Genomic DNA, 25,002 nt, shown 5'->3' on the forward strand with positions numbered 1-25,002 from the left:
TGCCTGATAAATGCAGATATTAACTGAAATTAATTGGAAGTTAGTGCCTAGTGTTGGAATGAAAAGCCAGAGGGAGTCTGAGGTTGCCCTGTGGTGGCCTTGGTCAGTGCTGTGTTGGTTCCCCCTGTGAAATATTTTTGTTTTAACTCACCCTAACACCAAGCAGAGCACTGAATGCTCCTTCTCCCTGCTTGCCCTGAGGGAGATGACAGTTTTATGTTGACCCTGGTGATGGGTGGTGGAAGGGACCTTAACTGTGGATTTCCTTCTCTTCCCCTTGAAGAGAATACCGTGTGCAAGAAGGGAAAGTCCTAATTCCATTGGGAGCCACTGTCCATGGAGATGTTGTTGTTTCTGTCTACCACATGAGATCCACCATTGGGGGACGTCTTCAAGCCAAAGTAGGAGCTTGTTTAACTTCTCTTGTGTGGTAGAGGCAATGTGGGGAATCAAGAAGTGGCTAAACATGGGATCTTGATAATTTGCCTGATTATATGTTGGAAACCTTAATATTCAAGTGGCAGAGTGACCAGTGAATGTTTTTCTCTTCTCCATTTGTTATTGGTGCTGGTTGCTGTAGAGATAATATTTTCCTCAAGCCTCTACTGCAAGTGAAAGGGTCCTGTGTTTTCCTGGGGTCCAAACCTGTTGCTCCAAATCCTATTTTAATTCAATTATTTATGTTAATAATTAATAACATTCATTTAATTATTTTATTTATAAATAAATAAAATAACCAATAAATAATTTAATTGCAAAACTGATGAGTAGATCCCAGAAATAAAGAGAAGCAAGGACCTGAAGGCTATAAAGGCTTTCTGCTGTATGGAGGTTGCAGCAGCAGGGTTTAAGGCAGATGGAAATATTTGAAACATTTGGGACTATTGAGAAGGAAAAATCTGCTGCCTGTGGAACAATCAGAATGAATCAGCTTATGCAGCAGTTAATATTATTCTATATAGTAGCTGGTAGTAGGGTAGACTTAACTAACTATCTGCATACAAACAGCTATTTTAATTTCATGAATTTAAGCACTTGTTCAGTCTGGTGCTCTGTGGTTTGATTTTTGTTGGTTTTCTTTCAGATGACCAACACACAAATATTCCAAATTCAATTTCATACTGGATTCATAGCCCTGGGAACAACCACTCTAAAATTCACCAAGTGAGTATCTGAAGCTGAACATTAATCATACCTGCCACATAAAAGCCTTATGAAGGCCAAGGGAGAACAGTCACAGATGAAATATGAGAAGTCTCCGTGCCTGCATATATTGGAAGACTTTATATAGCTTGCCAGAAATATTCTTCCCTTTAAAACTCTACCACTCTTGTCCCCTTTAGGCCTGAACTGGATGCCTGTGACTCTCCAGACAAATATCCTCAGCTCTTTCATGTTATACTGGACATAGAAATACAGTCCACAGACAGACAAACTGAACTGACTCCCCCATGGGAGAACTTCACGACAAAAGACATCAATCCATCCATCCTCTTCTCCTCTCACCAGGAGCACCAGGACACTCTTGCTTTGGCAGGTAAGGGCAGCAGAGATTTGTCCATTTACACGCTTGCCTACAGACTGAGCTTGGTTTAGCTTGATTGTATGTCTCTGGTGCTCTGTGCTGCAGGCAGAGGTCCCACGGATTCACCCCAGGATAACATCAGGAACGTTGGGCAGAGTGCATTCTTCTCCTCTCTCAGCTGGCAAGGTACACAGGCTGGGTCTCCAAAGTAAAATCTGCTTTGAACAAGATAAACAGCTTTTCTTCCCCCCTCCTTGGAGCACAGAGTCAGGCTGAAGCATCCCATTGTAGCATGTCTTTCCCATTAGATCACAGGGCTGTAGCTGGGCACACCCTTATGTTGCAACTGAGTGGGAATTAATTTCCTACAATGTCCTCTTCAGACATTGCTGGCCTGTGCTGTGTATGGTGATTACTGACATAGTTCTAGTGTGAAGCTTCACCTGAGGCCTCCTTGATGCTAAAACTTTAAATAAACCTTGATGATAAATTTAGGTTAATCTTTGCAAAGGAACCGTGGAATCATTTAGAGTGGAAAAGGCCTTTAAGGTCATGAAGTCCAAGCAGTCCTAGCACTGCCAAGGCCGCTACTAACCCATGTCCCCAAGTGCCACATTCACATCACTTTTAAATCCCTCCAGGGATTTAGCCACTGCCCTCAGCAGCCTGTGCCATGGATGGACACCCCTTTGGGGAAGAAGTTTGTCAACTTTTAATGTAAAATGCAGCAAAACACTGCTGTGATATTCTCAGTAGCTTTGTGTTCTGCTTGTAAGCTGACTTTTACGGGACCTTTGTGATGACACAACTAACAGATACCTAATTTTATTTTTAATCATCATTTAGATCAGAAATCTGACAAAAGTAGCTCTCACCCCACCTCAGAGGATCGAGCAGCGTTGGTGCATGAGGAAAGCGAACAGTCAGATGACGAACTCTTGTCCCTTTCCAGTCAGCACAGTAATGCCAGCGGTGACAAGCCCCATGGGACACCAAAACACAGCAAAAAGCAGCAAGAACCCCCAGCACCACCCCCTCCTGAAGATGTGGACCTGCTGGGCCTGGATGGCAGCCCTACGAGCAAGAGCTTTCCCTCACAGCCCACGGCTGCCCCCTCTAACTCTGACTTGCTGAGTGATTTGTTTGGGGTTGGAGGGCCGAGTGCCCCGGGTCAGAGCGGACAGCCTGCTGCTGAGGAGGTTTTCCATGTGGGGGGACCTGGATCTGTGCAGTCAACTCCTCGGCGTTCCGCGGCCTCAGCGTCCCCGTCCCCGTCCCCAAGGGTGGGAGAAGGTAATGGTGGCTGTGCCGTGTGGGACCTGGGGCACGTGCTTTGAGAACCCACTGGGTGAGCAGCTCTGGGCTTTTGGATTTCTCTTGGGTACCCCCATTTCGTGAAAATTGAGAGCTGTGAGGGATCCCAAGAGACCAGCCTCGGTCAGTGCATCTTCACAGCCAAGAGCATGAAGCAGTTTGTTCCCTGAAGTCTCTACTGGAGCACACCCAAATGTTTGCTGGCTCCTTACACCGACAGCCACTGGAGATCCTCGGTTTTGCTCTTCCTATGTGTCCAATAATGCACATGAGGAGATTGTTAGTTTAAAAACAAATCCTCTCAGGTTTTTAGATCCACAGCACTTTGAATTTAATTTCTCTTTTAACTTAGTGGGTCTGGAGCTGTGATATTGATCCTGGACTAGGAAATACACAAATTTTGTTTCTTCCAAGACAGAGTGAGACCAGGAGGGCAGAAGGAATGGTGGGATAGATGTTAGAAAGAGGGATGTTTCAGAGGGTTAAGTGAACAGAGGAAGGGAAAAAAGAGAAGAATACAAGATTCAGTGGAAGAAATGGGATCACTTTTACCTGGAGAAGCTTCATCTTGCTGTGGCTGTTGTAGGCTCAGTCTGGGGCTTTTGCCCAGGGGTGGAAGGTCATGCAGACACATCTCACAAGGCAGAGGTGCAGTAACAGATCAGGAAAAGATTTATGGGTGTTGTTGTTGTGCTTCGGAGAGCCAGGATCACACAGCTAAATTGTTCCAAGCCAAGAAAGCAAGAATAAGAGCTTGTGAGATGAGAGCAGTAATTGACTGAGAAACATAAGTAATGAGTAGCATCATTAACACAGTACACAGCTTGTAGGGATTGTATCTCTCTTACAGTAGCATATATTGCATCTCTCTTCAGGATGCTTTTTACCTTAAATTCGTTGACAAGTAAGAACCTGAATGACTTCATAGGAGTTTGTTTTGGTTGGGTTTCTTGGGGTTTTTACAGGAAAGTGAGATGACTAAAAAAATTGATTAAAAAATGGAGTTTGAGAAGAACTGGATTTTTGTAACAAGTGATGCTCTGTGGAAAAGATACCAGTTATTTTCTAAAGCATTTCTAAAATGTTACCCTTTTACCCCCAACATTTGTAACCTTTGCCAGCCTGAAATCATCTTGAATTGCATTCAGCAGGAATTGCATCAGGGCACTAACTTCAAGCTCCAGGCTGTCCCTCAACATCCATTTATGTACTGGCAGTTTGTGCAAGTTGAAGTGTCTGAGTACTTAAATACTCACTTTTCCTGTTCCTAAATTCAACCCCTCTCTTCAGAAACCAAAGACAGGGTCAATGTGTTGCCCTGACCAAGTCACGGGGCTCTCTGGGACCCCAGAATTTGGCTGGGGTACTGATACCCTCCAGTTGCTCCTCCACAGTCTCACACTGTTTGCTCTCTGCAGGTATTAGGTTTTATTCTCTATTATTCTAGTGTCTTTCCCCTGAAGCCAACTCATTGTACAAGTGAATAATTTAGTTTTCTCAAATGTGTTTTTACAGCCACTGCCTTTGATCCATTTGGAAGTAGCCCCAAGCAAGCGGGTCCCGACCTCCTGGGTTCCTTCCTTGGTTCATCTGCTGTCCCTGGGGATCCTTTCCTTCAAGCCACAAGAAGCCCTTCACCAACTGTGCACAGTGATCCCTTTCACATGGGTAAGAGAGGGAGGCTCTTCTATATTTAAATAAATGTGAAATGCTGCTTTTAAACAGCCATGGAGCCACTAAGTACAAACTGATGCTCACCATAAAACAGCTCAAAACCACAGAAACCCCACTAAACAGGAAAGAGCTTTTTTTCTCCAGACTTAAAGCATATTCATCATTTTAAGTGTGGTAGGATGAGCCTAATTTTGCTCAAGTCTTAGACTTAATTAATAAGCTATTTATATAAATGAAAAAAAAAGAGACCATGAAGAATGTCTGCTCTCATATTCCTGTGGCTGTGAGGTCTCACTTGAACCAAACTACCATTAATTGACTAAATACAGCAGGGCCTGCTAGAGAAAACACACATCCTTTGGTGAGTAGTAACCCTGACCAAATTCACAGCTGAATTTGACTCTTATGTGAAGAGAAGGAATCTTTTTTCCTTTATTGGACTTTCTTCTCCTCTTCATTCGAAAAACCTTCTCCCCCCCATGCCAAAATTTAACGTTGTAACCTTCTCTGAAACACATACAGAAATGGATTTGTTTGTGTCTGATCATCTAACACATGCCCTTTGGGTGTAACCATCTCCCTGGAAAGCTGGAATGTCCAGGGAGGCAAGTAGTGTGCTGCTGGCACTGCTCACATCTTTGCTTTGCCAGACTTGGGTACTGGATATTCACTCTGTGAATAAGACATGGGGTCACACTTGGAGCTGGCTGAACTAATGAAGGGAATTTCAATGGCATCCCAGCATGGTGAGGTATTAAATGACAGTGCTGGTATCTGTGGATAACGAAATGCTGCCAGGGTGAATGCCTTAGACATCCAGGCTTTATGTGAGACAGTGTTAAAGAAAGGGCTGTGTGTGTCCTTTCTGGTTTATATCTCTGTGGGCTGCTTTGCTTTGTTTGTTTTCTCTTGCCCTTTTCATGTAGAATATTTTCTTGCGTTGAGATGTATTCAGCAACACAGCCCCCCCTGTGTTATTCTGGTAGGAAAGATTTTATAAATAAGTATATAAAGGCTCTGACCAAAGTTACCGTAAAATGAGCACTGTAAATCTGTGTCCTTCCCCACTTACTTCTGTATAGCACGAGATCAGAAAAAAAACATTAAAATTGTAATGTCCATCATGGGGAGAAGTTCACATGGAGGGACTTTGACTCATAGAATCCTACAAGGGTTTGGGTAGGAAGGGACCTTAAACATCATCCAGTTCCAGTTCCCTGCCATGTGCAGGGACACCTTCCACTAGAGGTTCATAGACCTTGTTCATAGAGTTCAAGTATCTTTTAGAAGACACTGGATTATGCTGGTTTTCCTGTACTACTCTGAGATATTCATATTAACCATTCTCCTCAGCTTCTAGCACTCCAACAGTTTCCATACAACCAGATGTTTCCAGTGGTTGGGACTGGCCTAACAAAGCAGGTACGTATCATACAAATTCAGGGTGTTTAGCAAATACAAACCTTAAGGAGCCCTGAGAGAGGGAGGCAGAGGGAAAATGCTGCCAGTGACTGCAGAGAACAGGTTCCCTCTTTCTGCTGCTTAAAACTTTGAGGAACACACCAAAACCTCAATGAATATATCAGTTATCTCAGCTGAACTGCAGCAGGTTTGCTGTACCTGATGTCCTGGTCTCCCAGCCATCCAGGTGAGGATCTGGCTAAAGACTTCTAAACTCCTTCTGTTCAAAAAAATCTGGGTTTGTTTCCTCAGAGCCAGACAGGTGCTTGGTGAGGGTGTACATAGGTGTGTTTCATTCCAGTGCAGAGCCACCAGAAGGACCTGGGAAGTGCTGTGCATTCCTGGTAAAGAGTTGCACGATTCTTTCTAATCTTGGGATTTGGTATGTCCCACCAAAGTTGCTTCCTGAAGGCTTCTAGTTCTTAAAATATATCCTTTTGTCGTAATTATTCTGTCACTGCAGACAGTCTAGGGAACATTCCTGTGCTGAGCCTAATTGTGAGTGGGTGTGCAACTAGTCTGGGCCAACGCTGAGCTGAGACTGCTTAGGAACCTGCCTGAGTTTTAATAGCAGTCTACTAACACCATGTGACTGAGCACTGGGTAAGAGCTGCACTCATGGCAAACAGGGATAAAAAAACGAGTTCTTTTTTGTTTTATATATATCCATATGCCTTTTCCCTTTAAGGTGGCCTAGGAATGGGAAGTAAGTCTGCTGCCACCAGTCCTACAGGATCCCTCCACAGCACTCCCACTCATCAGCCTAAACCCCAAACACTGGATCCGTTTGCTGACCTGGGGACTCTTGGAGCGAGTTTAGCAGGTTTGCATCTCTTATGAAGTAAATAAAAGAATAAATTACCAGCATTCTTTTAGAGAAATAGGCTGAACAGCCTGGTATGTGACAGCCCTCTCAACCTACCTGCACACCAATGCTGCTGTCAAGCTTTGCTTTCTGCTTGATTCTCTGGAAGCTCTCACAAATCTGTGGTTTTCTTGATCCTCTGTCAAAAAATCTGCTGGCAACATGCTGGGACCTCAGCTGGGACCTCCCAGGACTGCAAAGCATAACTTCTGATAAGTCTAAACACACTCTGGCTAAGGATGTTCTGTGTTTAACTCTGGCTAGAGAACTACTGCTAACAGGCATAGGAGACTGTTCAAAGCTACTGGGGTTCTTGAGGAATTGTTTCTTTCTAGATCTGACTCATTTTTGTGCTTTGTGGGGAAACCTGTGGAATCTCATTAATCTGCCTCTAATTTGCAGTATATTTTAAAGGTGGAGTATTTGCACCTGGCTACAAAGAGCTGTTTGCTTGATTGCTCAGACAAGCCTTTCCCCCCTGTTTTATCACATAAAACAATCAGCAAACCCTCAACTCCAGAGTTAAAAAGGCAGTTCTGAGAAATTATTGACATTTTCCTTGAGCCCCAGCATGGCAGCTTCTCTGACTGTGGTAAATAGATTTTTCTTCCCTTTGTCACTGCCCTCAGCTCTTTGGAGCCGTTGTGGTTTTGTCTGATGTTTGTTTTCCCCTTTGCGTCAGTACCAGCATGGTTCTGGAATTAGGTTTCCCAGTTCCCTCTGCTGGATCTCAAGCTGCTCTGCAGGAGCAAAATAAAAACTCTGCCAACACCCATGTCAGAGTCATCGAGGTGCTTTTAAAGCATGGATTCTGTAGGAAAGTTGTGGGGTTTAAAAACAAATGGCTTGGCATCCCCAGGACATTTAACCACATTTTTGTTGTTCATGACTAAGTCTAAAGCAATTAATGCAGTTTCCATGACACATTTCAGAGTTCAGAGTCGAGCGTGGATGTCAGTCTCAAATAATAAAACATTAACACTGGGTACCTCCCACCCCAAACAGAGCCAGAGAAGCATCCCCTAATGTAATAAGGTGCTGAAACACACAACTCTGTGGGATGGTATTACATCAGCACAGCACGAGGAGATAGAATTTCAGCACATGTCAGCTGGATGTCAGCACTGGCACAGGTTGCCCAGAGAAGCTGTGGCTGCCCCATTCCTAGAAGTGTTCAAGGCCAGGTTGGGATGGGGCTCTGAGCAACCTGGTCTAGCGGAAGGTGTCCCTGCCCATGGCAGAGAGGTTGGAACTAGAAGATCTTTAAGGTCCCTTCCAACCCAAACCATTCTGTGATTCTGTGTTGCCACAACACACACAGAGCTTTCCCTGTGTTTCCCCAACCACCCACTCCTCCAATTCCTGTACAATCCTCAAAGGCAGGTGCTGTCCTTTAACCAGCTCACCGACCAACGACAGGGAAGTTGAAGGGCTTTGCTTGATGTTGCAGAACCAAGTTTGCGGCAGAGCAGAAACCAGACACCTGGGGGATTTTTCTTAGCCTCCCTTTTGGGAAGGCAAGTCAATACCCTGTTGGTAACACCCACTATCCCTCCCTTCCCTGTTCCCTGCAGGTGGCCCTTCCTTTGCCAGCAAGCCGACCACGCCGACGGGCATGGGCGGGGGGTTCCCGCCGTCGCCGCAGAAGCCGTCGCCGCAGCCCATGGGCGGGAGCGGCTGGCAGCAGGGAGCTGGGTACTCCTGGCAGCAGGCTCAGCCCAAAGCCCAGCCCAGCGGGCCCCACGCCTCCCCTCAGAACAAACCCAACTACAACGTGAGCTTCTCAGCCGTGCCTGGAGCACAGGGAGAACGGGGGAAAGGACCCGCTAATGTTGGTAAGGGCCACGGAGTTCCACCCAACAGCTTGGCTCCTGATGTTGATGTAATGCTCAAACACCTCTGCAGGTTTCTCGAGCAAGTAAATCACATTGATCACTTGATGATATATCCTCTCCTAGACTCTAAAGGGTGCTGTTATTTAGGAAATCCTGTATTCCAAGTGGCCTTCAGTAATAATCCTGGAAGTGTTCAAGGCCAGGTTGGATGGGGTGTGGAGCAAACTGATCCATGGGAAGATGTCCCTGCCCATGGCAGGGGTTGGACTAGATGAGCTTTAACATCCCTTCCAACACAAACCATTCTCTGATTCTGTGATTCTGTAATAATAATTCAAAAGTAAAATTAGCCTTAAGATCTTCTAAGAGAATCCACACACTCATTAGCACTGGGAGATTGTTAATGTGATTAAGTGAGGGAGGTAGCCTGGGTAGAAAAACAGGGTTAAATACACCCATATTGTGATATCAACTTCAAATGTTCTTGTTTTTTAAGATTCAAAGCCAAAAGTGTCTGCAGATTTCGAAGATCTATTATCTGGTCAAGGCTTTAATGCTCACAAGGATAAGAAGGGCCCAAAAACAATAGCTGAGATGAGAAAAGAAGAAATGGCGAAGGAGATGGACCCTGAAAAACTAAAAGTAAGCAAAATTCTTAGTGAAGGTTTACAGTCAATGTGTCATTATTCATACTGAATAGGTTTAAAACTCCAAGGTTACAATTCTGTCCTCAACCAGACCACATCAACAGTGCCTTATTCAGTGTTGCTGTCTGGGCTGCTGGTCTTCCAACATCACTCCAGCCCTGATTAGCAGGTACAGCTAATTGAACTAATCCTCTGCCTCATTAATCTTGCCTGCTTTGGAATTCTCTCATCTCTCCTCAATAAATTGCCAAACTGCAGATCTATTAAGATGGGAAGGAAATTCAGTCTGTCCTGCTCTATGTTTGAAATATGAAACCACAATTTCTGACTATTCCATCTAATGACTGAAATGTTACCAAGTCAGTATTTTTAGCAGGGATATAAAAATTAATGATCCATGAGAGACAGACAAATGTCTTCCAAAGGTTTTCTAAAGTATGGAAAGAAACGTAAGCTGCTCCTTGGAGTCATTGCTATTCAAATGAAGAAACTTTGTCCTAGTGGAATATCTAATGTAAGGCATAAATTGAGACTCACATTCCTTTCTCCAGGTTCTGGAATGGATTGAAGGGAAGGAGAGGAACATAAGAGCCCTGCTGTCCACAATGCACACAGTGCTGTGGGCAGGGGAGACCAAGTGGAAACCTGTGAGTATGGCAGACCTTGTGACACCAGAGCAGGTGAAGAAGGTGTATCGACGGGCAGTGCTTGTCGTTCATCCCGACAAGGTACGGCTCTCCTACTTTCACTTGTTCAGACATCGTTGTTGTTATAAAGTGTGGGGTGTGATTGCTGAATTTATTGTGCAAACAGCTTAGTAAAAGGTAGCTCATTATTTCTGATGATTTCTGAAAATCTGACGACTCTCACCCCATCCCTGGAGGTGTTCAAGGCCAGGCTGGGTATGGCTGTGAGCAACCTGGTCCAGTGGAAGCTGTCCCTGCCATAGCAGGGGTTTGGAACAAGATGAGCTTTAAAGTCTTTTCCAACCCAAATCAGTCTGTGATTCTGTAACCACTCTCAGCCCCAAGACTGTGCTCGGTACCTGCCGCTCCAAGCAGCAGAGACTCAGATCTTCAGCTTTTGTCACCCTCACTTTGACTCTCAGCCATTCTGCTGGTGGACAACAGCCCACAGTACTGTGCCAGCTAATGGAGATTCAAATCAAACTCCTAAAATGGAATAATCGGGTTATCTGATCACCCAGCTTGTGGTCTTGCTGCTTACACTTGCTGATCAGAGTGCAATGACTCCATCTGGGACAACCTATGGTGAGGACTTTTAAGGAAAGGGGGGCCCTGAGAGATTCAGGGCAGTGGGCGAGGCTTGGGAAGGTGTAGGCTGCCCCAAGGCTTGCAGGAATGCTGGTTTAATCAAGGAACTGTGTCAGATGCCAGCTCTTCACCTTCAGTGCAGGTAAAAGGCCTCTTGCCATGCCTGCCTTACATTTATTATGCCCTTGGGACAGTGCTTTGTCACACCTGGGGGGTTGTGAGCTTTGAGGAGCAGAAGGGCCAAGATATTCTTCAAATGTAAAGAAGGTAAGCAGCCCTCCAGAGTAGCTCACTTTTGTCAAGGAATAAGTGTAAATTCATGGAAAGTGAACAGTAAGTGCTTGAGAATCTCCCTGCTCACATGCCAGCTGTGTGGGGTTGGATTTGGGAGCTGTGATATCCCTCTCTCTGTTTCTATTCCAGGCTACTGGACAGCCATATGAACAATATGCAAAGATGATATTTATGGAGCTAAACGATGCCTGGTCAGAATTTGAAAACCAAGGACAAAAACCCTTGTATTAGGTACTTTCTCAGTCTCCACTACAGACCCGTGCTAGTGCTTATATAGTCTCTTGTCACAAATGTCACAGAACAACCAAACTCCGGCTGGAAATTCAGAAGTTTCAGGAAACTAAGAGCCTAATACTTATCACGAAGAACAAGAGAAAGGTTTCCTAACACTTGTCTCAAGAATCCTGAGCTCAGAGGAACTCTGGCCACCTGGCTCACACTACCAGAGCCTCGGGGTTACAGTTTCTTGTAACTTTTATATTTTGCTTTGGATTCCAGTGGGATGAGAGAGAACACATACTGGGAAAGGTGGAATTGTTCTGTCTCCAACACAGTGTAGCTGGTGAATTTCCTACTTTTTTTTTTTTGGTGTGATATGTGATATGACAACACTTCAGTTGAGCTCAACAACTGGTGGTGAAGCCTAAACTTCGATGTACTTTTTTTTTTTTATTGGGTTTGGATCAAACTTTATCAAATTTAAGTGCTCAGATGTGGTTTAGACACACTTCTAACAGTCACCATTTGCTGCTTAATTGCTCATATAGTGTAGTCTGCCTGAATAGAGCCCAAGCTGAACCCTGGGTTAGGTCAGCGTGGCAGCTGCCCGCTGCTTTATGCATTAATCCTGTACTTCACCTCACAGTCCAGCAGTGCAATGTGCAGAAGAAATTCCTCAGCAAGTGTCTTTTAAAGCAAGCAACGAGTCATTGATGTTAAACAGCACTTGGCTGGTTTGTTAAACAGCAGTTTTGGGGGGAAGGGTGAATCCACGTTTGTAGAAGTGAGGAATGAGCGTGTATTGCATTTCCCATGAAATTCTCACCAGCAGCTTGAAACCATCAAACACAAAAATATCAATAAATCAAAGCTCTGCTGCAAAGTTTTAGAAACCTCCCAGTCTATAGGTAACACTTCCTCCTCCTGAGGATTCAGAAGACTTTTCCCAGCCCACTTGTATCACCTTTATGCCTTTATCAGCTTCAGAGCACTCGGCCAAGGCTCTTGGCAGGCTGCAACCTGTTGCAACTTCACCTTTCAGATCGTGGTGACCAGGTCTGATCATTGAGGTAAATACAGTGCAAATTGATTCTCTTTAAAGTTTATATTGGACCAAAGCAGTAACATCACAAGGAAATATCCCTGATGCTAAAGCTGAAGCAGCTTCCCTAGTTAAAAAGCAAGTTCAAATTCAAACTTCACCCCAAAATCTGGTATTCTTTTGTAGAGTTACTAAAGGTAGCAGTTTATTTACCAACATGTTGTATCTGTATTTGAGGGATATTCAGCAGACGGGCTGGAAATCGTATTTACTGCTTCAGGAACAGGTTGCCATCTGATGTGAGTCTTTAAAGTTGGTGGTTTTTCAAGACAATCCACTACTTGTTGCACTTACATTTTCAAGTGGCAAAGCTATTACTGCAAAGACAGTGTGTCAAAGTACATTGCTTTCTGTATAAAACTCATCCTTTTGTTGTATTGGTCCATTATTTACTACCATTAACTGAAAATGTGAAACCAACACATAGGTCTCCTTTTATATAAAAGACCTTAAGATAATAGTAACAAACTGGATGTTATTTATTAATGTTTTGATCCAGTATGTGCTTGTCTTATTTAAAGAGATAACTGGAATGTGAATCATGTTCCTGTGATTTGTTGGTTTACTGTTTCTCATTCACATTTGTAGATATTGTGACCTATGCCTATATAATAAAAAGGATCTCATTACTATAACGTACTTTTTTTAATGATGAAAACAACATTAGCTTTGTATGGAGTTTGTCACAGCACATAACTCTGGATACTCATCCCTTTACAAGATACAAATCCATCCATTAAAGTTTATCTACCAAAAAAACTCCTATGCCACTTAAGCTTTGATTACTTCCATCCCTAATGTTTTTATGGATGCATGAAAGTATTAGGAAGTATGTATACCAAAATAGTTAACTAAAAAAAAAAAAAGTTCTTGTCATATCTGGTAGTGACAGAGGTTATCAATGTTCAGGTTTACTGTTTGACTCAATTATTGTAATTTTTGTAAATACGGTATATACTCAATGAAATTGTGACTGGTCTGAAACATTTGTACATACATTAAAAAGCTCAAATTAACTCATATTCAGGTATGTTTTGTGCTTGTGACCAGCCTGAAAGGTTAAAGTCCTACCACAGCTCCTGTCGTGAGGGGTGGTGTGCCCTGGCCAGGGGCAGTATTGCTGCTGTAAGTGGTCATTACTGCCTGTGGTTATCCATAGGTTGGCATTCCAGGTGCTTTTCCCAAATTAAGGTGTTTTGGAAACAACTTGTCATTGCTGTTGTTATGCTAATGTGCTTCAGAGACCCATAGCCAGGCAAGTCAGCAACGCCAAAATTTTCACTTGAAGCATTCAGCTGTTTAAGCCCGATTTAATTAGCCTTCTTGGCTCAAAATTATTTAAAATTAATAATGAAAAATGGGGACAAATCTCTATCATGGAGATATGAAACGAGAAGAAATGAGAGGCAGGGGATGGGTTATCCAAAGGGCTGTCCAAAATCTCCCTCAAAAAGGCTGTTCTTGGGGCAGAAAGGGTGTTCTTAGGTCAAAACGGCCATTCTTGGGGCAAAAAGGCAGCTCTTGGGTAAAAAATGTGGGGTCAAAAGTGGCATCTCAAAAATCCAAGGCTTGAGAAATATTGCTTTAAAAAACCCACGTGCCCTTCTCAGTGTGGATTAGCAGAAGGGATGATGCAGACCCTGAGAAGGCACTGCATGAGATAAACGGGCGCCCCGGGCCCATTTTTTGGGGTGAGAACAGGGGGGTTCAGGAGTACCCTGCAAGACGGCAGCGACTGAGGGGCGGAGGCGCTTTAAAACGGTGCTTTTGCATTCAGATCGCGGCTGTGCCCACACATATATGCACTCATCACACACATACGTTTATCACATACCGTATATAAAACAAACACGTATATTAGCGCCGCTATCCGCTCCACAGCCCCGCGCGAGGGCCGCTCCCTCAGCAGGCCCCGCCCCCTCAGCAGGCCCCGCCCCCTGTCGCGAGGGCGGGAACCTCTTTTCCCGCCCCCTCCGCCTTCTTAGCGCGGGCGGTCACGTGATGCGCGGGGGGGCGTGGCCAGAAGGCGGAAGTCGCCTCAGGAGCCCGGACATGGCGGGCGTCAAAGGTACTGAGGGCTTTTCCCTTCCTCCTTCCCCGGGCTTCCCGCTCGGGGAGCGCCCAGGCATCGCCTCAGCGCGGGAGCGAGCGGCCGGCCGGGAATGCGGGGAGGGATGCCTGGCCCCCGGGGAGGCGGTACCCATCCCTTGTGAGGTGGTTCCCGGTCCCGCGGGAGGGATGCCCGGCCCCGCTGAGGTGGTGCCCGGTCCCCGGGGGGAAGGTGCCCGGTCCCCGGGGGGATGCCCGGCTGCCGCCTCACCGCCCGCCCTGTGCCGTTGCAGCTCTCGTGGCCCTGTCCTTCAGCGGAGCCATCGGGCTGACGTTCCTCATGCTGGGCTGCGCCCTGGAATACTACGGGTGAGCGGGCCGGCTGACTTCCCAAAGTTTCTCCTGCTTCAGATCTATTAATTGGGATCTTACTCTCATTTTATTGAGCTGTTTGGCTCTTCCAGCAGTTCCCCACTTCCTGGCTCTTGACACGTGGCGGTTTGTTGTGATTAAAGGCCACTTCCTTAGCCGGTATTTGCATTTCCGTTAAAAAAAAATTGACCGCAGACAGCTCTGTGCTGTCTCTGGAAACGCTGTGCCAGGTTGCTGAAGAGCGATTTTTAGCCTCGCACAGTCCTTTCCCTTAATTTCCTGTTTCTTTTAACCACCCTCCCACAAGGCTCCAATTGGGATGTCCCCGCCCGTGGAGGTTGGAACTGGATGAGCTTTGGGGTATTTTCCTTCCCAAACCGTTCTATAGTTCTGTGATTCTGTGTCTGTAACACTTCGAAACGCAGAGGAGGCTGCTGAGGGCTCTGACACAGAGATGGGAGTGCCGGGGTGTGCCTTCAGCCAGCCGGGTTATCCTCTCATTTGGGAAAGCTGCTCCTATCCTGCTCGTGTTCCTCTTCCCTCTGCGGTGGGAGCTGAATCAGCAAAGTGATGCAAATGTAAAACAAATTACCATTTGGTTGTGTGAGGGGGTGGTTTCTGCTCTGTGAGTGCTTGTGCCAGGGAAAGTGAGGTGGGATTGCCACTTTTTGGGTGAAATCTTGTGGCTGCTCCCCTTTTAAAACTGTAAAGTAGGATTAGAGCCATTGCAATAATTTTTCTGACTGAAACATCCATTCAACTGATTACACATTTTCTTTTTCCCCCTTCCCAGTGTGTACTGGCCTCTGTTTGTGTTGATATTTTACTTCATCTGCCCCATTCCCCACTTCATTGCCAGAAGAGTGAGTGATGATAGTGATGCTGCCAGCAGTGCCTGCAGGGAACTGGCCTATTTCTTCACCACAGGAATTGTTGTCTCAGCTTTTGGATTTCCAATAATCCTTGCACGAGTTGAAGCAGTAAGTTCTTGCTAATTTTTATTTTTAGACACCAGTTGCTGAGAAGAGTCTTTAAATGCACTGTTGCTGCCTGTAAATCCTGTCTCTAATTTTATTATTTAATGTCTCCAGATGAAAACAGTCTGCTGAAGTTGTGTCAGTGCTGCTTTTTGACCTGAATGAAGGACTTGCGTGACTGAGAAGTTTTTAGCTGTTTTTCTTTCCCCCAAGATTTGTTTTGGTCTAATACAAGATAACATCTCCTCCTCCATCTCATGCCTCTCTGTCTCATGATCCTTTGCATCACCCCTTGCACCAGCTTCCTTATTTTTATCTTGGAATCTCTGCTTTCTCCATTTAGGATGCTGAAAACTTGGTGACTGGAGTCCATTATCAGTTAAAAGATAAAAGGCCAAACTTCCAGAGCTGCCCTTCTGGTTTTCAGAGCATTTCCCAGGCTCTTGCTTTGTCCCCTCAGAGCCTGAGGAAACTCTGCTTAACTCCTTTTCTCTTTGCTTTTTGAGCTGCTCTTCAGGGGGGAGATTTTTGTCACATTTATTTGCCACGCAGAGAATCCCCTTGTCCCGTCTCCCAAACTGCCCCATGACTTTTTTGTTGTGTTATTTTTTCCCCTTCAGTCTTTCAGTTTTTCTTGAAACTCGTGTGCTGAGTTAGAGTTTATTTTTAATGTCCAGTTTCCCTGACGCTTCAGTTCTGAAGTTGTGGATCTGGCAGTAGGAGAAGCAGAATGACCACGAGAGGGAACTCTAATTCACAGCTGTATCTTTAACTCTTTAAATGTTGCTTATTTGAGTAAAATCAGTTGGACAAATTGTTAAAAAAAAAAAGGCTATTTACTTTCAAGACCATTTTTTTAATGCTTGTTAGTTATTTGAAAGGAGATCTTTTATTTTGTTGCATGGCTATGAAAGGAGAGCACTGATTTCACAACATTTCTCTCTGATTTAGGTATGTTTTAGTGATTTCTATGATGAGTGGGTTTTTATCATTATTATAAAAATATTTTAGTTGTTTTATTATATAAATTTTATATTATTTTATTATTTATATTATGCATAGATTGTTTATATTATATATTTATATTATTTTCCTTATTATTTTTCTTATTGTTTGATTATTTTTTTATTCTACACCGTAACACTAGCCTGTTGAAGTGTTGTATTAGCAATATGAGTGGCTGCTAGTTGAATAATTGGCCACATAAATTGAATGATTTATTATTTGTCTTTTTCTTTATGCTTAGCACCTTCCTGTAGTCTTTTTAGTGTCTCTAATGCATAGAAATATCTGCCCTGGACTTTGATTTGCTTTGATTGTTCCATTTCCTTGCATTTCAGATCAAATGGGGAGCCTGTGGCCTGGTGCTGGCTGGCAATGCAGTCATTTTCCTTACTATTTTAGGCTTTTTCCTTGTGTTTGGGAGAGGAGATGACTTTAGCTGGGAGCAGTGGTAGGACTTCACCCTGGTGCTGGTAATATTTACTATTTTACAGCCTTTCTCACCATACTCTGTGTATATGTATAGGTATTATAACATGTGGTGCATAAACATGTAGCTTTATCAGTCCATAACATGTTTTTTTATGATGCATTTCAGCCAAAGGGACAGTGGTGACAGTTTGGCTTAAAGTATTCAGTCAAATCTGAAATGGCTATTGCAAATTTGTCCTCTAAGTTTACAAAACAAGGAGTTTTCCCTGTTTTTTTCACTATAAATGCATTAACTTTTGGGTTAATTGGTATTAACTGATATCACATTGATACATGTGACACTGGTCCACATTCCTGTTGGGTTTTGACCTTGTAATCAAAGTAGAACAATATAAAGATTATCCTCATTGATATTGCTTAACTTGGGCAATCTTTCTGCTTTGATTCGGGATGAGTTAATATTTAATTTCACCTGAATTGTAATTTTATTGGTTTTTTTTCTTGATAACATTAAATGAAGCATAAGTTATGCCAACTCTCTTACTACCTAATGAAAGCAAAAGGAAATAACCCTGGTTAAAAATCCTTCTTTCCACTTATGATGTTTATTTAAAAGATATTTTTCTCCCCACCAAGATATTCTGTGTCCCTACTCAACCTAACAGTTGGGAATATGTTTGGGGAATAATATATTTTAATGCTCAGAACTGACATTACTTGTCTTATGAAGGTTCACAATAGGAGAAACTGCTCTCAGGACACTTAAAATCACAGTCTAGTGTTCAATTCTTTATTTTTATGTGTGAAATGCCTGAACTTCAAAGAACTGAGTGTTCTGGGTAGGGCTTCTTCTCATTGCTTTTAAAACAGACTTATTCAATTACTATTTTTTTGTCTGGGAAAAAGAAAGATTATTACACTAAAACACTATATTTTTAAGTAGCATTATGCTGGTAAAGATGCACATCATCACACTTAGAAAAGTAAGTTTTGTTACTGCAGCTTTGTGAGAATACATTCTGATACAACCCAGAGCAAAGGTTCAAAATGGATGGATTTTCCATGAACACTCAAATACTGGGGACAGAAATCATTCTGTCGTCCAAGTAATGGAATATGGCTCAAGTAGGAATGGCAAATCAGGTTCCAGGAAGGTTAATTCCATGTTTTAAATTGAAATATCAGCTGTGTGTGAGGGGAACAGTTCAGTGCTCGGGAATGCTGTGTTTTATACTCAAGGGTGTCCAGACTGTTGTTCTGGTAAGAGAAGAATTAACATGAAAGCACAGTTTTTCCTGGATATTAATGGTACATCAAAGATATAGCAGGACATACTTGTCAAAATGTATCTTAGTGTCTTCTTCCTGGCTCTGGATGAAATCTGCTGGACCTTACTCCCATGGAATTATTTGGCCTAATTAAAAGCCAAGTTCTTTGGAGTAAGCATCATTTCCATGTCTAAGCCCTGCTTTGATTTTTGAAGAAGTTATCTTTTTTTTCCTATACAATGGCATTTTTTACTCAGATTAATAAATCAGCAACTCAAATTAATAAATCAGCAACAATAATACCCAGTTTAAGTGCCTGATCCTATAAATGCCTAATGCCATTGCTAACAATTCTATTTAACTCCTGATGGATTAGGGTTGGATTTTGGAGTGGTTTTACTCCTTAGCATTTACCTACCAAAGGCTGCAAAACTACTCAGTTAACTGAGTTCTGCTTTCAAAGTGTGCTGGTGGCACAGGGGGACACAGGCAGGAAACAGGGACAATCTAAACTGAACAGGAGGAGGAGAAAGTGCAGCCCTGAAGGGAAATTGCTTTTTGCCAAATTATCCTGCTGTGCTGTGTTCCCTTGGGCTGGCTGGGGTTGGTGGGGACCTCATGAAACAGCAGGTGAATGTTGGATGGAGAAGGTCGATGCTTTTTATTTTTATTCTTTTGAAACAATTACATGCACTAATCCTTAATGTGAACTTCATGCAGTTTTCACATGGACTTCTTACATTTAACTCTTAAAATTGTTTTGATCAGTGTTTAGATCATGGAAGTCTTCCTTGGCCTCTATAAAAATAAATTTGCTTGAATCAAAGAGGGTAAAAAAAAAATATTTCATTGCTTTGTTTTTTTTAACCAGAACTTCACTCACTCACCCAAACCTGGTGCTCTGCTGGTCTGTACTGGGCATACTGTCACCATCCTCCAGTAGCAATTTACTGTGGTTTCTCTGAAATTGTTTTCCTATATGGAAGTGAATACTATGTATCCAAAGTGCCTTAATTTCCATACTATGCCGATTTTTTTGTGAATGCATATACATGGCTGTATCACTGTGTTTCATAATCAGCTGAACATCTGCGGCTGCATTTTAGAAAGCTTCCTTGTCCTCTAATGGTGTTTCCTGTAACTGGGAATGCAGTGCAGCTTTTGGGACTTTTGTAAACACTGTTTTTATCTTCTGTGATTGCCACGTTCTTGAGATCATGAAGTATTAAAACATGGACATTAAAATACATTCTACTTTTCTTTTTGAGTTGTCTAATAAAACTGACCTTTTGAGTTGTCTAATAAACGTATCTGATGCTTAAATATTTGTCTGTCTTAAATTTCAAGAGGTGAGAAGAAAGATAAAGCATAGCTGGTGGTGCTTTCCTGATGGCATAAATGGCAAATTTCAGAAACCGTGAAGGTGGAATTACTGTAGAATATGTTGCAGAGGCTTTATTTAAATATGCAGGTAAATTATCATCACTTGTCTCTTAGTACATGGTAAATCTGTGAGTTTTTTAAAAGCCTTCCATAAAAAAGATGGGATGTAAGGTAGTACTTGACCTCTTCCACTTTTCAGTCTGGACCCTGCCAGCACTGGTGGGCAGGGGTGCAGATGGTATCAAAGCTCTCTTTCATCTCCAGGTCAGTTCTCCTGCAATTAAGGTGGTGAATGTATTAAAGTGGCTGATTTTGATCCCAGCAGAGCTCGTGAAGGTGGAGCCTGCTCAGTTATTTCATCAGTTTCTGAGATCCCCACTATCAGGAGAAGGCTGAGTGCCTGTTCTCAATAGCTGGAGCTTTCTGTTCCTAGCAGTCACCTCGAGCAACCAGGCTTTGGAGAAGGTGAGTGTATTGCTTTTTGGATCAATGAGCTGCTGGCTTGGCCCTGGTTTGGAAAAGGAATGTTTGGGAATGCTGTTCTGAAGTGCCCAGCTCATGTTTGGCACAGAGAGTCACTTCAGGCTCTAGGCTTGGTTCCTGAGCTCCCTTATTTAACCTGCTGCTGGATTTGTGAGTATTATCTGTGTGGTGTAACTTTTATTTCCTATTCCTCCCGCCCTTGTTGGAGCTGCTTGGTTTTGTACTTAACAGAGATGTTTCCTGACAACATATGTTTAGCTGAAGGAAAAAAACCCTATATAAGGGGGTGCTGGTCAGGCTGGCACTGATTTTGTAGGCTCTTCATTCCTCTAAGAAAGCTGGTAACCTTCCTAACTAGTTGTTATGACCTCAGGCAACTTCCTAAAACCTTTAAACAGACTTTAATCCCATAAAATGAATGTAAGCTCATTAATACCCAGGAGTTACCCAAACAAACTGTCCTGGTCAACCACATATCAAATTGTATTGTTAAACTGACAGTGATGTAAAGCTCTAAAATGATCTCTAACCCTGATCTCAATCCTACCACAGCAGGACTTTTAAGATCCTGCATCTTTCGCTCTGCAGGGATTGTTTCTGGTCTCTGGTAATGGATGAACAGACTATATTTCATTGAGCTGGATGCTCACCAGGTACTAATGAGCCATTGATTTGTTTAAGTGGCTCCTGCAATACACGACCAGTGTGTACTGGAGGGCTTTACAGGGAAGTGTCTCCTGATAAAATAGGTAAGGAAGCTCTGGCTGGTGAATTGTGATTAAATTTTAAAGATCAGCTGGGACACTCCTAGGGAAACATTTTCTCCAATGGCTTGTTCTTGTATTTATCTTGTTTTATTGTTTTGCTCTTGTCCTTTATGCTGAGATTTGTTTGAGCTGTCTCTGGGTTATATTAAAAAACGGGTCACAGTTGTTTATTCCCCATGACCAGTATTTCAGCAGGAGCTGTTCCACTCTTGGGGGGAATTATTACTTCCTGTGGACTAGTTCTAGATTGTAACAAATACTCTGAATACTTATCTTTCTGGTGGACTGGTTGGTTGGTCCCTGCTTCCTCTCCCAGGAGGATGATCATTCCTTGTCTCCATGTGCAGGAGACTCTGGCCCTCAACACCTGGAAGTCCTTGTGGCCACTTGGGAGGTGGATAGTGCTGGGGAGAGGAGAGGAATTCTAAAAACATACCTCTTTTCTCCCAGAAAATTCTTGGGGGATAGGAAGAAGGCTGTCTTCAGCTGAGACTCAACCCATGGCTTTGTTTAATGGAGTAATTTATGTGTATTGAACATAATTGGGCAAAATTACCCACAGAACAGCCTTGCTTTTGGATTGTTGCACATAGGGAAGACTCTACTGTGGAATACTTAGAACAGGGCTGTCTGTTGAAATGGGGAATTTCAAATATGTAGTTCCAGCAGAGCTGCCAGGTGTTGTGCTCTGAGACTCTGAGATCTTCTTTAGCTCTTTGCTTGCTGACAGTTGAACTGGCATTCACTGCCTGTGTTATATTGTATTTTCAATGACATGTTTTCCTGGAGAATGCTGATAAAATTAACTACCCACTTTTGTGGAGTTAAAAAGACAAACCACATGCACAAAACCCCAGAAATCATATTCAAGCTCAATTTTTGTAAATCTCTAAATGGAGTGCTGAGACAAAAGCAGGGATGTTGGTGTCTGGTAGATCCAGGAGTTCAGCTGAGGTTCTCAGTGCCAGTGAATTTTAATTTTATCCCCTCTTTGAGCTTCATTTTCCAATGTAGTGACTGGTGCTTTCCTTTTCTTGGTCAGTCTGAATAACTGACAGCTGCTGCTTGGATGTTTTTGTTTGCTCGAGGATTTGGAAACAAGTTAAACTGTATTTATTGTGCCTTACAAAGCATATGCTTGGAATAGGAGGATTGATGGTGACATTTGTATGTCTTGCTTACCCTTTGTTGGGACTGTTTGGTCTGGGCTTAGGATTTCGTTCCTCATTTTGTTGTGCCCAAGTCTGGGGCATACTGGGCATCCCAATATAACAGGAGCTTTTGTTACTGGTTTTCCATCTTTAAAGAGGAAAAAAAAAGCCTTTCTACCACACAGAAACAAAAGCTGCAATAGTTGTAATGGCTGCTGATCAAGTTTGGGAGTTAGTGGGAATTTGGGATCACTGGGGTGGGGAAGGAGGGATGAAAGGCCTAATCCAGTTGGGTGCTGAATCCAATCTGAGTGTGCTCATGAGTCACTGTGGGACTCACTGGCCCTCTGTGTCTCCTGGCTGTGCCTCACACAAATCCCTGTCTTAAACACAGGACACTTCACCCAGGAGAGGATTTAACAGCTTGTCCTTGTTTCTAGTAACACAGCTCGGTGTCACCCTGTGTGGCCAGTATTTTTATCACTAAATAGTGATTGCAAGGAGACATTAAGATGTTTCAAACAACTGCATAATGATAAAAGCATTTCCCATGGAATAAGTCTCAAAAGACAACTCTGCTCTTAGTTTCATTTTAAAATATTAAGAAATGCAACATCTTTTTCATGCACAGAGAAAGTAAATTTTACCTTTTAAGTCAGGTAATAGAAACATAGCCAGTCCAGAACATGCTGTGTTTTTTCCCTATTCCTTCAAAGAAGATTGCATTCCTAACAAACATTTTGCTGCAGAAAAGATCTTAGTTTTCAAGGATCTTAATAGCTGGACTGATAGTCATTGGAAACAATTTCAAAATGCACAGCCTTTGCCTGGGAGTCTCAGAAGTGAATAATGTGCAGAGTTAATTAAGATTCAGCAAATATCCTCAGGATTGGGATTATTCAACTCCCTGTCGTCTGCCTAAAGATCAGCACAGGTATCTTGTCCCTCTCCTCTTTTACAGGGTTGTGCCACATCATTGCTCTGTTCTCCTCATCTCCTTTCAGTAGTTTTAGCCCTGCAAGGGAGGCACAGAAGGTCCCAGCTCCAAGTGTTGAGCTGCAGCTCTGTCCTGACTGCAGCCCTCACCTGAACTCTTGGGATCGCCCTTGGAACCCCCAGATCCCTGAACAAACCCAGGCCTACAGCAGGGCCTAAGGGTCCCCTCCCTGCTCCTCCTTTAGCTCGTTCCACTGAAAACAAAGCAACTGGTTGTCACTTGCAGGGTCCTCTGGAATAGGAGAGTTACTTTTAAGGTCTCCCAGTCAGTAATTTCACCCATCCCAGGGCTTCCCTGCCCTGGTGGGACTGAGCTGTTGTTACCTCTGGGTGTCAGCCAGCCCTGCATTCAGAACTCACAAACAGTCATTTCTGGATGGTATTAATGAGATGGAAGGAGGGGCAGGCAAGTGGCAATTTAGACAGAACTGTGTCATAAAATACTCATTAGTTCTGGATGGGAATTGATGACTGAGTTCTTACTGGTTTTTGACAGAAAGAGCCTAAAAATATTCAGTGTTCTTCTGTATGGACTGACTTCCTCAGCTGCATCAAGAAACCCCTCTGAGATGAGTTTCCTTAACCAGAGTTGGGCAATTCCAGTTCCTCCTTTGGAGTGCTCTTGCCTTGATTGTCCTTGTCCTCATTTGTCTTTTGGTGTCTTTGCTGTTAAAATCAGGACTTTGTTGTATCAGAGAATCCTGGAATGGTTTGGGTTGGCAGGGACCTTGAAGCTCATCTCATTCTACCTCCTGCCATGGGCAGGGACACCTTCCATTAGACCAGGTTGTTCCAACCTGGCCTTGGACACTTGGAGAGATGGAACAGCCACAACCTACAGTAGCATACAAGCAAGTGCTTCTTTTATATGTTTGTTTGTTGGTTTTGTTTGCTTATATGTTTAACACAATCAGGTTTAGGGATAAATTTGAGTTTGTGTTTTATAACCACAGCACTGCCTAACTTTTAAAACTTGTTCTCTCATCCAAGGGGGAGGCTTGGCGTTGAATTTGGGTTTGTGTTGAGGTGCTGGATGCGAAACTGTGTTGTTTGTAGCCACTTTTCTGTCAAATGCACAAGTGAAAGCAGAGGGCTTGGCTGGAAGGACAAATTCATTCCACCCTGGGGTGTATTGAAGATTATCCAGAGCCTAAGGAGAACAGGTGTATGGACAGCCTTGAGACTGAGTCCTTATTTCCAGAGGAACTGGCACGTGCTCTTAAGGAATGTGCCTTTTGACATTGTGTATTAATTGTGATACAAATCCAGCATTACTAGATAAGGCCAGTAATCCCATACCAGGATGCATCTCATTCATCTCCCAGTGCAGCTGGCACAGCAGAAGCATCTGGATTATATCCCTGATTTGCCCCTGTGTAGAGAAAAATGTTCAAAATTCACCATTTATCTTCACTTAAAAGCTTAACCCCAAATCCCCTAAAAGTCAGCAAAAAGCCTCCTGGTGGTTTCAGTGAATTCTGTCTGAGATCCTGCTCAGATGTGAACATGGAACAAAATATCTGACTAAAAATAAAGCCATAGTGTCTACATTAAACAGAAAATTCTGTTTTTCTACCTCAAGTCACCTAAATAACTGAAAAAACAGAATATCTGACAGAAGAACTTTGCTCTTGGAAATCAGTTGTTTGGGGGTTGAATTGGACTAAATGAGAGTGACAGATTGATCATGATTACTGAGAGGACTCCAGCATCAATAATTTATTGATGCTGAACTATACAGTGAGTTCCTTTTGCTAAATCTTAAAGCTTCTGTTAATTTTTAAAAGAGTTTTAAGCTTTTCCCCTAGCTCTGATTTGGCATATTTGGATTGTTTTTAATGTTCTATTTTAAATAGAAACTCTTATTTGTGTCTTAAGCTCTATACAGGGTAGAACAATTGTTATTAAATAT

General features: G+C 43.1%; 2 protein-coding genes across 4 annotated transcripts in view; both read left to right on the plus strand.

The window, feature by feature from the left end:
- The window catches only part of DNAJC6 (DnaJ heat shock protein family (Hsp40) member C6), a 44,014-nt gene extending 30,787 nt beyond the window's left edge, over window positions 1-13,227 (plus strand). For all 3 annotated transcript variants that reach the window (XM_050307433.1, XM_050307434.1, XM_050307432.1), the window contains 12 exons: window positions 284-401; window positions 1,085-1,164; window positions 1,344-1,537; window positions 1,631-1,711; window positions 2,372-2,818; window positions 4,355-4,507; window positions 5,867-5,935; window positions 6,663-6,797; window positions 8,414-8,674; window positions 9,171-9,316; window positions 9,873-10,049; window positions 11,019-13,227. In XM_050307433.1, coding sequence (XP_050163390.1) covers window positions 284-401; window positions 1,085-1,164; window positions 1,344-1,537; window positions 1,631-1,711; window positions 2,372-2,818; window positions 4,355-4,507; window positions 5,867-5,935; window positions 6,663-6,797; window positions 8,414-8,674; window positions 9,171-9,316; window positions 9,873-10,049; window positions 11,019-11,120 — 1,963 coding nt within the window. In that variant the 3' untranslated portion in view covers window positions 11,121-13,227. The remainder of the gene's footprint in view (window positions 1-283; window positions 402-1,084; window positions 1,165-1,343; window positions 1,538-1,630; window positions 1,712-2,371; window positions 2,819-4,354; window positions 4,508-5,866; window positions 5,936-6,662; window positions 6,798-8,413; window positions 8,675-9,170; window positions 9,317-9,872; window positions 10,050-11,018) is intronic.
- A 987-nt stretch (window positions 13,228-14,214) lies between these two features.
- LEPROT (leptin receptor overlapping transcript) lies at window positions 14,215-19,633 on the plus strand. The gene is made up of 4 exons (XM_050307461.1): window positions 14,215-14,278; window positions 14,553-14,628; window positions 15,425-15,611; window positions 16,949-19,633. Exons 1-4 carry the CDS (start codon window positions 14,263-14,265, stop codon window positions 17,063-17,065), a joined length of 396 nt encoding a protein of 131 aa, XP_050163418.1. The 5' UTR covers window positions 14,215-14,262; the 3' UTR covers window positions 17,066-19,633.
- Window positions 19,634-25,002: the final 5,369 nt, after the last annotated feature.

Source organism: Myiozetetes cayanensis, unplaced genomic scaffold (genome assembly GCF_022539395.1).
Source record: "Myiozetetes cayanensis isolate MyiCay16 unplaced genomic scaffold, myiCay2020 scf12, whole genome shotgun sequence".
In the NCBI taxonomy this organism is placed as follows: Eukaryota; Metazoa; Chordata; class Aves; order Passeriformes; family Tyrannidae; genus Myiozetetes; species Myiozetetes cayanensis.

Coding starts and splice junctions, on each gene's coding strand:
- LEPROT (XM_050307461.1), top strand. Junction 14,629..15,424: donor TGCGCCCTGGAATACTACGG/GTGAGCGGGCCG, acceptor CCCCCTTCCCAG/TGTGTACTGGCCTCTGTTTG. Junction 15,612..16,948: donor TCCTTGCACGAGTTGAAGCA/GTAAGTTCTTGC, acceptor CTTGCATTTCAG/ATCAAATGGGGAGCCTGTGG.